This window comes from Trichoplax adhaerens, genomic scaffold (genome assembly GCF_000150275.1).
Source record: "Trichoplax adhaerens TRIADscaffold_4 genomic scaffold, whole genome shotgun sequence".
NCBI lineage: Eukaryota > Metazoa > Placozoa > Uniplacotomia > Trichoplacea > Trichoplacidae > Trichoplax > Trichoplax adhaerens.
In genome coordinates, this window is record NW_002060946.1 from 5,060,616 (window position 1) to 5,073,641 (window position 13,026).

General features: G+C 32.1%; 1 protein-coding gene across 1 annotated transcript; it reads right to left on the reverse strand.

Annotated features, from left to right (window-relative positions):
• Positions 1 to 388: 388 nt before the first annotated feature.
• Positions 389 to 5,642, reverse strand: TRIADDRAFT_55772 (uncharacterized protein; the record flags this gene model as incomplete). Its single annotated transcript, XM_002112051.1, has 12 exons — positions 389 to 435; positions 875 to 1,076; positions 1,185 to 1,303; positions 1,579 to 1,689; positions 1,826 to 1,868; positions 1,959 to 2,213; positions 2,364 to 2,656; positions 2,752 to 2,883; positions 3,088 to 4,006; positions 4,409 to 4,564; positions 5,013 to 5,163; positions 5,389 to 5,642. The coding sequence occupies 12 exons, from the start codon at positions 5,640 to 5,642 to the stop codon at positions 389 to 391; spliced, it is 2,682 nt and encodes an 893-aa protein (XP_002112087.1).
• Between the last annotated feature and the right edge of the window lie 7,384 nt (positions 5,643 to 13,026).

Here is a 13,026-nt window from a genome sequence, read left to right on the forward strand (position 1 = left end):
TTACATTATTCAAGTATAAAGCATTATTACTGTAATTTTAGATTTGTATCTTATTAAAAATGATTATAACGATCTTAGACTGGGAAGGTACATCAGCATTATTTTCATCATACATGTTCTATACATAGATCAATCAGGATTAACTAGTTAACGAAAATTCGTATGTCGTCTATACCTATTAGAAGCAAGTCATTATCTAGAGGTAATATAGGAAACCAGAAACTGATCTATATTACTAATATTTGTACGTTATCGAATTATTAAAACATTATTAACGATTGTTTTATTCAACATAAATAATGGCTACTTTTAAGCCAAGTATAGTACTATAAATCACTCCATAGAATATTTATTGATTTTCCTATAAATTAATATCTTGAATGAAAATTTATGACCGTAAATAAAATGGTTGAAAGCGGGAAGGTAAATTTGATCCTAAATAAAAAATTCATGAAAATACGTACTAACTCCTGATCCATGTATCTACGACAATCTTATAACGTCGTTTCGCTACTCAACAAAAGTGTTGATAAAATAGGAACTTATATCAAAGATCAATATACAATATAGCAAGAGTAAGATGCAAGCAGTATTTGAAATTTTCTTTGTATCCATCTGAATATTGTTGGCTTCCTTCAGTAATTTTACTCAACGAAATCCTAGTTTATAGATCTAGTTTTCTTCACACACATCTGTTGTTTCATGCTTTCCTAATATTTTCCATTATTACGATTGTTCATCATTGCCTATCATACACAATTATCACCAATGAAAATGCGGATAGAAGTGAATTATTATTCTATTGCAAAATCTCAGTAGATATTCAATTCCAACGACAACCGTTCTATTAAGGTCAATATTATATTATTCTTACTTAAAGAAGCATCTGGTGGTGTGATCGGTTCAGTTATAGGCATATATGGCGATCTCGAAGTTGGTTGATCACTATCGGAAGACGATGACGACTTGGGAAAAATTGTCATGTCAGGTGAAGAACGACGAGCAAAATCTACTTTAACAATCAGTTTACGATGATTTGAAGCTGATTTGGACTTGTTCGTAGATAGTTTCTGTTTCTGATAAAGTATAAAATAGACTTTAGATATTTTGATACATAAGCGACAGTAGAATACCATCGTTATATACGAGTGTGAGGTGACAGACATGAATACACATTACATTACCTGATTGTGATTGCTACGTTTTCTCAATTTGCGATTTCGTATTCTACCACTAGCGAGAGAAGCTTCCATTGCCTTTAGTCGTCTTTTATTTCGTTTGACCTCAAACTCTTCTCGAATGACTAGTTATCAATATGCATCGACAACAATAGCAAATTTTGTCAAGATTACATCATCACTTATTAAAGTTGCTAACAACTATCACTTTGAATTTTAATGCTGTAGCTATGTATGCCGTATGGATTCATTATTATCCTTAATAAACCATAAAAAATAATTATCCTCTCCCAAAATTTTTTCTATGAAACACTTATTTAAAAGAATTGACGCATTGTACTTATCACCTATGCACTGGACTGATCATGATTTTGATGTTACAATGCAATTGCCTACTAACCTTTTTCATCACCGCATGGCACTAGACCTAATTTGGCCATATAAAATATTTTCTTGTTTGCACCATCTTTACTTTGTGGATGATGCGCTGCTTTCCTTTTCCTAGTCGATCCTACAATTTTTACCGCGTGGCAAATATTCAGTTTTAGCTTACTACATTTTACGTAATTCAATCTGAACATCGTTCAGATACTATTCCTGGGCTTGGTAGTCAATTTTATATACTGCTGTTACAGCAATAACCATACCTTTATGTTCAGACGTAGAGTTGATGTATTGCAGCAATAAGCACTAATCAAAGAGTAAAATGATCCATTAATGTAGGACTATAAAAAGCTAGAATTTTTAGCATATGAAAAAATTCTTGACTGAATGGTATACCTTGCTATCCTTCATGGTAGGCTTGTCCTCTTCCGAGAATTGAGTCGATCTATTATTGACTTTGCTTTCGGTATCAGCATTCTTTATGTTTTTTGTAGATTCTTTAAATCCCATAATTTCTCCTACGGTAAATGTGCTGCCTTTAACGTCGGGAGTCACAAGTTTAACGGGCTTACTGCTTGTATTAGTCCAATTACTATCAGCATTTTCTTTAATATTATTATTAACTTGGTTAACTTGGTCAGCAACTTCAATCTATCAAAAATTGATGTAATCATTCATTAATTAGATCATTTCAATCAATCTAGCACAATATACTCCAAGTTAATATTAATATCCTTATGTGTCTATAACTAAAGGCATTTATATAAAAAGTAGAAAAATAATCCTGATTTATCGTCGAACCTTTACTCTCTGTACAGGTGATGATGCATTACTAGCGGCAGAATTCTTTTCTTTCTTTTCTTTATTCACTTGCTTATAATTTGAATTAATTAACTGCTGACGTTGCTGTTGTTTTCTAATTTTTTCTTCCTTAATTTGTTGTTGCTTCTTCATCCACAACATTTCTTCACGTTGCAACCGACTGAGCTGTTCATCTATTTTAGATGCTTTACTATTGCTGTTATCATTAGCAGTATCAGCGTATTCGTTTCTCATGCTAAATTGTCGTTGCCTTTCCAATTCTAGTAATAATTCTGGTAATTTTTAGAGTAATTACAATTATTTATGTTAACGTCATCATTTCATACTTTAATATTGTTTGAAAAAGTACTTCGATTACGACTCTTACCTGATTCCATATTACTTTGTACATAAGGATGCAAAGCAGAATTTCGCTGACCATTCAAAGCTGCTTGCTGCATCATGTAGGAATATTGCAATTGTGCAGCTACATCAGGAGGTAATCCATTAGGTATTGCACCTATTTCAAGTCAGATTATTTTAGTCATAATAATATGAAAAAAATGTTATGACATAATAATAAATCGTGACATTAACACTTTCTAGTACTACGTTGATAAAATACGGTAGTCAGATGATTGGATATGATAAAAAGTAAATAAATCAGCAGGAAATTATGCAATGAATACTGTTGCGCCCAATTTTTATATCTATTTATTTCTACCTGAACTAGCACCATTGACAGCAGCTAAAGGATATTGTTGCATACCCGGAAGAAGTTCACCGTGAGCTGATGGGAACTGAGCTAAATCGGGACTCATTAAAGGATGATTGATAGGTAGATTTTCACCTTCACGTCGATGAAGTAAAGATGGATACATCATAGCAAGATAGCGCTGATATTCTAATTCTTGCAAGGCATTGGCCTCAGTAATACCATTGATTTGATGAGCTTTTAAATAAGGATTGGTTTGTAGAAGATTAGGATGACCAGCAAGTCCTGGATATAAAGCAAGTCCTTGTTGCGATGCTAGCTCTAGTTGTGATAAATAGCTCGGATGTAATTGTTGTCCGATTGCATTGATTACTGCAGTATTGGCTTGATTATTATTATTAGCTATTTGTGATTGATAATTGGCGTAGAATTGTTGTAATATGGCAGGATCGATATTTTTAACTGAATTATTAGCTGCTAATTGAGAATGAAGAAGGTTTCTAGCTAACATTTCTTGCTCAAATCTAGGATCAATAAGATCAGGACGATTTTGCTGCAGTATCATCTTATTTTGCCAGTATTGTTGGATATCTGTCATAGGAGCGGGAGTATCTTGATTGATGGCATTTAGTAACCTCTTGTTATTCGCTGCATGATGAAGGTGCATATCTTTTAATTGAGGAGTTTTATTCGATTGTTGAGACTGTTCATTGACTTTATTTTTCTGCCTTACAAATGGTACAAATGATTTCTCGACAGAGTCATCTTTATGATTTTGTTGATGGCGAAGTAGTAATTGATCTTGTTGTGAATTTTCATGAGTATCATTCTTGTCTTGATCGGATGGACGCTTATTGTTGATTCCTTCGTTATCATGCGTAGCCTTTTTCCCCTGACGGTCCTTATTGCTGTCGTCAGAAGTTTCCTCCTAGGGTATTCATGATAAATGATTAATAACATTGATCTTTTCATGTCCATATCAAGCGACATTAAAATTGTTGTATCAGATCAAGAATACATTTTTACTGCTGAAATAAGATGAAAATTATTAACAGCTAAATTAAGCTTTCAGTTTGATAAATTCTCCATACATTGGATATGAATAAGTGTACGAACTCTGTACACTGTACAAGTAAATAGGTGTTACTAATAGGAGAGAAAAAATATATTTCTACTGGTATAGCATAATCATAGAAAGATCTTGGCTGATTTTGCGTATTTTAAAGTTTGATATACTGTGATGTAGTATTAGAAACTGTTTTAAACCTTTTGACTACATCGACTGAAGAATGATTAACAGTACGTTCTAAGTTAAAATATTTGCTAGTACCTTATCTTCTGTTTGCTGCCGTTTTAATTTATCATTCTCTGGCGATTGATCATTAACGAAAAGGCTGCATTGATTGGTAGTGCTATCGTTACCATTGGATTGTGGACTTTCGTCTTGGTGATTATTGCCGTTTAAATTAGAAGGGTCGATCAATTGCTATAGTGATACAAGATTGTAATGAAAAAAGCTTTAGAAATTTTCCAGTACAAGATATAGTCGGGACAGTAATCTATCTTAAAATAAAGTCTCAAAATTCTCTACAAAAATTGATATTATAACATATATTATGGCAAATTTTTTAATGTATAATAGTATCAAAACAGGTATCGAACTTCAATCCAACCTAATCAAACTCTATCAAAATAGACATTTTCATCTATGTTAGTCGGAAATAGGACTGCTTATTAAAAACCGTTTTACCCTGAAAATTTACACCTTAGGCAAGGCTACGCTATTTAATCTCTCGAATCATTCTATTTCAGTCATAAGTAAAATCTTTATATCCTCAAATAGCGTGTTGGTAGTTTTTTTTATCTTTGAAATAGGTCGGCCTACAGCAATTACTGATATTCAAAGTCATTCAAAATATTTTTATTATTATTACCTTGGCAGATTTGTTTTCCTTTGATTGATTCACTCTATTCCTTAACTCAGAGAGCTTTTCATTTGCTTCTATGTCCTCTTTTGCCATCTGTAATTCTTTCTGATGGTTTGCAGTGTGCTGCGATTTTGATTTCTTTTCGTGGTAGTTATTACTGTAAGATAAATTCAAATTACCCAGATAGCCGGTTAATTCAGAAACATCAATTTACGTTTTCATGAATAATTTTGACAAATATGGTAGAAATTTTATATGATGTAATTGGATCATCAAATCTACAGTATAAGCAATATTGTAAACACACTACTAAACGTTTATGTGAGATAAAATTCGAGAACATGATTGAATATTCCGTTATGAAATAGATTACTCGACTTACCTTATCGAGTTAGCGATAGTTTGTTTTTGCTGATGATTAGCATATGAACGAAGAAGCATAGATGGATGAGCTTTTCTCTCTTGATCAATATGCTTAGTTGAATGATGATTATTTAAAGAGAAATGATGGTGATCTAATTTTAACTTTCTTTGTACTGCTTCTACTGGATCGAGCTGATAGCGATCATTATGATTGGATTTAGTTTGCATAGTCCACTTGTAAGATTGAGGATGGTGTGACATTTGTGATTCCATAGCTACCGACAGAGATACGTTAAGCTTGAATACTATCTAATTTCTTGCAATAGGATTCTTTTAAGAAAGTTTTTTCCGGGTAAAAATGGATCTAAGTTGACCAAAACAAGTCGTAACCTTTTTATACGATGATCTAATCCACGTTAATGGCCTGAATAACTTACTTTTGGTCAGTATGGATAGGAAACTAAAACAAATTGAGAGAGGAATAAAATATTAAATCATGATTAAAAAGCATCATTTTATAATCAACTTTTTCAGCAGTGAAACACTTGCATGAACGATGTCTATAGAAGCCAACCTATGATGGCAACTAAGATAGTGTACAAATGCAGTCAAATTAAGGTTATCTGCACCGCGGGTATTGGATAGAATTGTTAATATGCTGACGTAAATATTAATTAAGTTAAGCATGGAATAAATTAAAAAGTGATTATTAAATGATTACATGAGCAACTTTGTAAAATAACGATATTATGTGATTATCGTTTTCGTTAATATCCGATTCCCTGCTGATCTATCACACGGTGTATCAATGATACTTGTATGCTTTTTCCCGTAAAGAATAATTCTCTGATTGAATTACTTTACCGATTTAAATACTAGACGTGATATTAAGCTACATAATCAGAGATGTTGGCACTTTGATTAAATAATTTAAAATCGAAGCTGTTTGACAAGCAATCCTTTATCCTTATTTTTATTCTGAGGCCTTCAAAATAAAATGGTACCAACGTAGTGTACTTACAATTCCATCGATTAGCACCTATGGCTAACTACTGCTGCAGCGAATCATAATTTTTACTTCCAAATGTTGATTTTTAAACGTATTCGTAAACTTAGAGTAGATAGCAACCCAAGAGGAATACAGCTTATAGGAGAAAATAAGTAAAGCCTATGCTACGCTTAATTATCACTTTTGCTTGCGCCATTCCTTCGTGGCGATTTCTATCTAGATTTCACAGAGTTACATTCCTATACGGTATATTCCAGAAAGATTCGATGAATGGTTATAGAAAGCAATCTGTGGATTTTTATGCATTCTATGCGAGTTTTAAATACTTGCATAGGAAACATGAGTCAATAAGTTATTTTCTATATTTATAGTTTCTTGATGGAATCCTGCATTTCTGGGCATAGTTTCGATAATAATCTTTCAAACATTTTTTGCTATATAAAGTTAGCTTTACGTTGAATTTTACCCATCCAAATAGTAGGTAATGCTACTTTAACATATTGTTATTGCGAAATATATTGTGAAACTAAATTTAAACATTAAAACTTTGGCACACTTCATCAACTTACTCACAGAAATCAGTAGACTACACGAGGCATAACTCGCTCTTTCTTCGCTATATTTTAACCATGGAAGTTAGCAAATTACAGACATTAAAAAGCTGAATATGTCAAGAAACTAATTGAGAAAGTCAGTTATGTAGAGAATGCTAAAATAACCGCTTCTATTTTGAATTAAATTGAGCAATAACTTCTGAGAATATTCACAATAGTACCCATATATGATGTGAGAGTAATAAGAGAATCGTTAAGTACGATATATTGTGCTGACAGAGTGAAAAATTAAATAAAAATGCTTTAATTAGCAAATGTGTGGTATAATCAAGCGTGGTACTCATTTTTTGTCATCAAGAAACTCATACTGCCATAGCAAGATATCGTGTTCTATACCGAATAAGCGATAACTCTTCAGTTTAAAAGTGTCCATGTGTCTGTGAAATCTACGACCTAGAGGAGTACTAACCCTGTCTGAAACCATGATGTAGGATAGACATTGAGTATTCGTATAAGCTGTATTAACGTTAGAATAAGCGAGCATACAGTAAATTGAGTATCTCGGCTCAACATACTTTATGTGGTAAAGCATATCCAAAGCACGGTAATGTTGGCAGACTTGTGCAATGCTATGGTGTAATAATATGAATTCATTGGGTAGAACAGAAGAATGGGATAGATTAATGGCTTAAACGTTAACATTTCTCATGCAATTCTTGAATCCAGAAAGACTGTCTAGGCATTTCTACTTGTTATAACGATAGTGATAGAATGAATTGCATCCCTCTTTCAAGGTAATTGCCATATGGATCATGGTGAAAGATTTACACTTCACTGCTAGGATTGCTTGCAAAGGAATTCAAAGTTCAAGAACTTCAATGCCGAGCTGCCTTTGCGTAAATTGATTCTTTTCAATTATAAAAGCAATCCTAACTTCTCTATTTCATCGTACGCATAAGTTCTTTCTGCTATAAAATATACAGTAGAATGGGATGGCTACTACATTTAATACTAATGTAATCCAAACAACGAGAAATAGCTTGTCAAGAATATTCAAATTACCAGCATATTTCAATATTGACGATAAGACTGATGCTTAAATAGGTTATTATTCTAGCTGGTAGATGGACCTTAGATAGTAGCTAAGTATAGACTAGATCCAAATTAGCTTGAAATTAAGGTTATAAGATTGCACGGAAATAGTTCAAGCTGTGCGTTTGATTAGATTGTGAGATCGTGCATGTTTGTATTTTTTGACGATATTCACTCTTGGTATTGTGGCCTTTTTATACTGATATGAAAACATTTTTGATACTGCAAATTGAAATATCATTAGTCTGCTATCCATTTTGGCCATAACTAGTAAGCCTAGGCTGAAATTAGGTTTTAATGAAGAAAACAGAACTGTTTAGAACCGAACCGCTGACACCCTAAGGGCTGTTACTAAATGCATGGAGTCCTTTTATAGGGTAAAACTACAAGTTTAATAAAGCTTCAATAGTGTAAACTACATTGCTATCCCATATCTATAAGCAATGCAGGCAACGAAATGCCAGCAGTAAGAAAATAGGTTATGCTATGGAGATCAAGGCCGACCTAGTATAAATTTCCCTATATTTAGTGATTTAAAATCATGGAAATTTACAAAATATATACAGCGAGAGTCTGATGTGGGAAATTAAACTATTATCCCTCCATCGTCTAAGGAGCAAGATATTAAGAAAGTAGACTATAGTATTAGGAGTTGAACTACTACCGATATCCAATATCTTTAGACCTTCTAAGTAGTGCAGCAGAAAATCAAGAAATGAACGTACTTTTCGCTATTCAAACGAGAGGAACATCAAGATAGAACACTCTCACACTACTATAAGAATGAATACCCAATATCTTAGGTCTTCAAATAAAATATCAAGAAAATACGATAGACTATACATAAAACATAAAACCTAAGATTAACCTGTCAATGAAATGCCGTAACTACAAGAATACGAATATAGAATCCTCCGGTAGGAAACAATCAAGTAAGTTATATCTAAAGAGTAAATATGAAAGGAAAAAAATGCCTGTAACAGGTTATGTAATCAACCGTGCAAAAGGTGTAATTAAAGAAAATGAAACTTTAAGATGTTTAAAATTTAATAAAAATCGAAATAGGTAACAAACTCATCCAGATTAAACTGTGATTAGCCAATTTAAAAATGCATTACAACCCAAATTTTGACGATAGAGTAAAGAATGAAAAGGAATCTACGTACGGTTACCTAAGTTAGAAGTTACGATTAGTTAAAAGCTTTCTTCAAGATGTTGATTGATAGATAATTTATCCGTTAGAACAGTAGGAGATAGAACTAGATTAACGCATCCACGACTTCTTTGTACTTAGATCGGCAATCAATGTCAGTATTAGGTTAAGGTTAAGCAGGAAAACTATTAATGCGTTATATTTAGTTCGTTGATGAAAGCTTTGCCATTAATAGTCTGTAGATAAAATTTCATCAAAATAGAAAATCTTAACGGATGCTCGTAGTATTAATTAAGCTATTGGCAATTTTTCAAAATCATTTAACCACTACTACTTAGTATTGGCCGATCAGATTTGTCTTCTAAGATATATAGAGTAAAATGACTTGATGACAAAACTACTGTTGATTTATAAAACAACCATGGCGACTAAACAAAAGAAAACAAATATGGTATCATGACCGGATGATTGATTAATTCAGCATTTAAGGAAAGGATACGTTGCAAAAAAACACGTTGAATCAATAGCTTCAATGAATATTTTATGTTCTTATGACTCATGATTCCGTTTATCGAATTGGAGTTGATTAATTAGAAAGACAATATTGTTAACAAGTCTATTTCTCTATTTTAGGCCTAAATATCCACGCAATAAATCATGATAGCCAATAGAATAGATTAAAGCTAATAGTTTGAATAAGGATGTTGATGTCTTTAAATCATTGATGAAACCGAAGAGGCATGGGCTGAAAATGAAGGTAATAATGGGGAAATGGTACCGCTAATTTCCTGCAAGGCGAAATCTAGTACTTTAGAGATCATATCCACATGACTAGGAAAGGAAGCACGCAACAACAGTTATGAAATTTAAAGATTGAAGAGAAAATGGATCGAAAATAGTCATGTTGCCAAAAAACTGAAATTATTACTTTTCGCAGATAAAATCAAGTGCTCAGTAATTCATATGTTATTAGCAGGAAAGGCAGTATCCAGTAAGTGAAAGTGAAGAGCGTAGAAAATAGTGTAAAGCATCTAATCGTGAGCACATTCTACCGCGAAATTAAGCGTTTTATAGTAGTGGACCCGTTAGTTTCAATGGTAGGATATCAACAATCATTCATAGTAGCGTAAAATTAAATAAAATTTTCGTAGGTGATTACGCAAATACTCATTCTTAAACATCCAATCTAGTATTCCATAGATGATATGCCAATCAATATATTAAAGCGAGCGTATAAGACAAATAATACACTAGCCCATGCAATTAGATGTGGGAATTAATTTGAATACAATCGAATATCGGTGCAAGAAATAATTAGTATTGATTGAATAATTAGATGTCCTTTCTAATGATAAATCATTTCTATCCTGGTCTTATTACTGTCTAAATATGTTTTTCAATGTCATGAATGATCCAATATCAACTCTATCAGGATATAAGGATATCTGAAAGACTCAAGTACGACGAAGTCAAGTTGGATATTATATAAAAATGAGTCCTTGATAGATAAATAATTTAAGAATTAATCGATTTTTCGATTATTGACTTCATCAAACTGACATGAAATAAAAATTACTTTATTGGTACTGTTGAGAAAAGATAGAATATAAAATTGAAAACATTAAAACATATAGCTAGCAAATCAAGTTAACAATACTGAAAAATCAAAGAAAAAAAGCGGTCACTTATTCGAGGATTAAGAAATGTCGACATCTCTTGCCGTAAAAATGAGAGTAAAATGCGCGTAAATTAAAATAAAAGTGAAATATCAACACATTACACAGTAGGTATACTTATGAATTAAGTAAATAATAACTTGAAAGCGAGTGGAAAGATAATATGATATATATTAATTCTCTGCTGAAGAAAAAGAGACAATTCTTACTATAAAAAATGGGTGAATAAAAATAAAAGTGAAATATCAACACATTACTTCTAAATTAAGTAAATAATAACTTGAAAACGAGTGAGAAAATAATAATAACTAATCTTTGGATAAGAAAGTTGATATTCTCTATCTTGAAAATGAAGTTGGAATGGTTAAAATAAAGAATAAAACTGTATATCGATTATGTATATATAACCATTCCAATGCTTATCTTGAATGCGATATAGCAATGGAAGTATATCGATAGACAATTACAGACTCAATTCTTTCTTTTCGTCACTATAAACGGAGACTCTTTCAAGTCAAAGTAAAGGAAAAAGATAATGCTAAATCAAGATAGGGCTGGAAGAAAATTGAAAAATTTTTTGTTATCCTTTCCGACTATGGATTAACTACCGGTTTATCCTGGAATGTCAATAGCATATTATCTACGAAATTTAAAGCGTAAAGCCCGTCATGGAAGGATTGTTCAATTTTTAACATATTAATATCTAGGAAGTAAAATGATCAAATTTGATGACTGTGTAACTAATTTATCAATAGGTAATTATTAAAAATTGTCAAATCAGAGAATCGTGTCAGCGAAGCTAAAAAGTTTAAATGAGACTACATAGGGAACTGTTTATTGTACGAAAATTGAAAGTTTTCTTGCAATATATCTAATTAGCAATTGGATAACTATATTGAATTTCCACAGTATTCAAGGTTATTCTCTCTAGTCTTATTTCACCCACAAATGTGGACAAGTATGACCAATTTAATCAATCGATTGTATCTAATGAATCATACCATGAAATAATCATGGCCTTTAAACTTTCTATTTGTTCAATAAATGAATTCCCAAGTAATATTCAACTATTTCTTTCCCTTGATGACTAGTCCCCTTATATTATCGTTGTCAAATCGTTTACTGTACAACAGAAACACAACATTTTAGCTAATGCACAAAGGAAGAAAAATTATTATAACTGATTTGAATGCTGTTGGTGATGATTTTGGATATGATGACAATGTCTTAAGAACTTTTCATATTGTGTGTAAACCGATTGCTAGGCTAGAAATTTTTATCGAAGGGATGACATTATACGATTCGTTTTCCGTAAAACGGAAGGCAGGAGCGGGCAATTTTACAGATTATACAAGAAGAAATTATGCTTGACTATAGAGTAAAATAAATTTGATTTGTTATGACGATTTTATAGGCTTTTAAGCCTAAGAAACGAGAAGCTTTAGTGGTTTAACATAAATGAAAAGAAATAATCAAGCATGCCGGGACAAGCCAATTTTAACAACTAGCATTTGATACGCCATCTTATTTGATTTAGTTAAAAGTTCGCTGATTTCTAGTATTCGTTCCAGACTCATTTTGCTATCAACTTGACCCGATAGTTATCTAAAATCAATTTAAGATACATATATGATCGATGAACAAGATCCGTTCGATATCCAATTTTTTTCCTGTTCAAATATCAATCTTGCTGCCATTAATTTAATCATTTGTGTATTATCACTGTAGTATTGATCACTGCAGTAATGACGATACAATTTGAATTTATATCGGGAAAAATAATTTAATTAGAATGGTCATGGGTGGTGAATAAATAAGCAGCATGGAAGAAATGATTCAGAAGGTCGAGAATAAAAAAAAAGGGAGAAAAAGGTAGAAAAATCAACATGTACAAGTGGATGGGACAATACCGATTTTCCACTTCTCGATGGAAATAAGAACGTGGCAAGCAGATTATAAATGGATTTTATCCTCTGAATATTTGATTCTATTTAGGGCAACAGTATTAATGCACCAAATTGTCATAGACTTACGTAATTCTCTTCTTTTTTTCCGTATTCTTTCTTTTTCTTCGCCGCTATTAATGTTCAATTTTTTCCCTGAATAAAATGGATGGATTGAAGCCTAAAGCAAGAGCAAATACGCTGATCAATAAGGGTACAGTGTATTGACA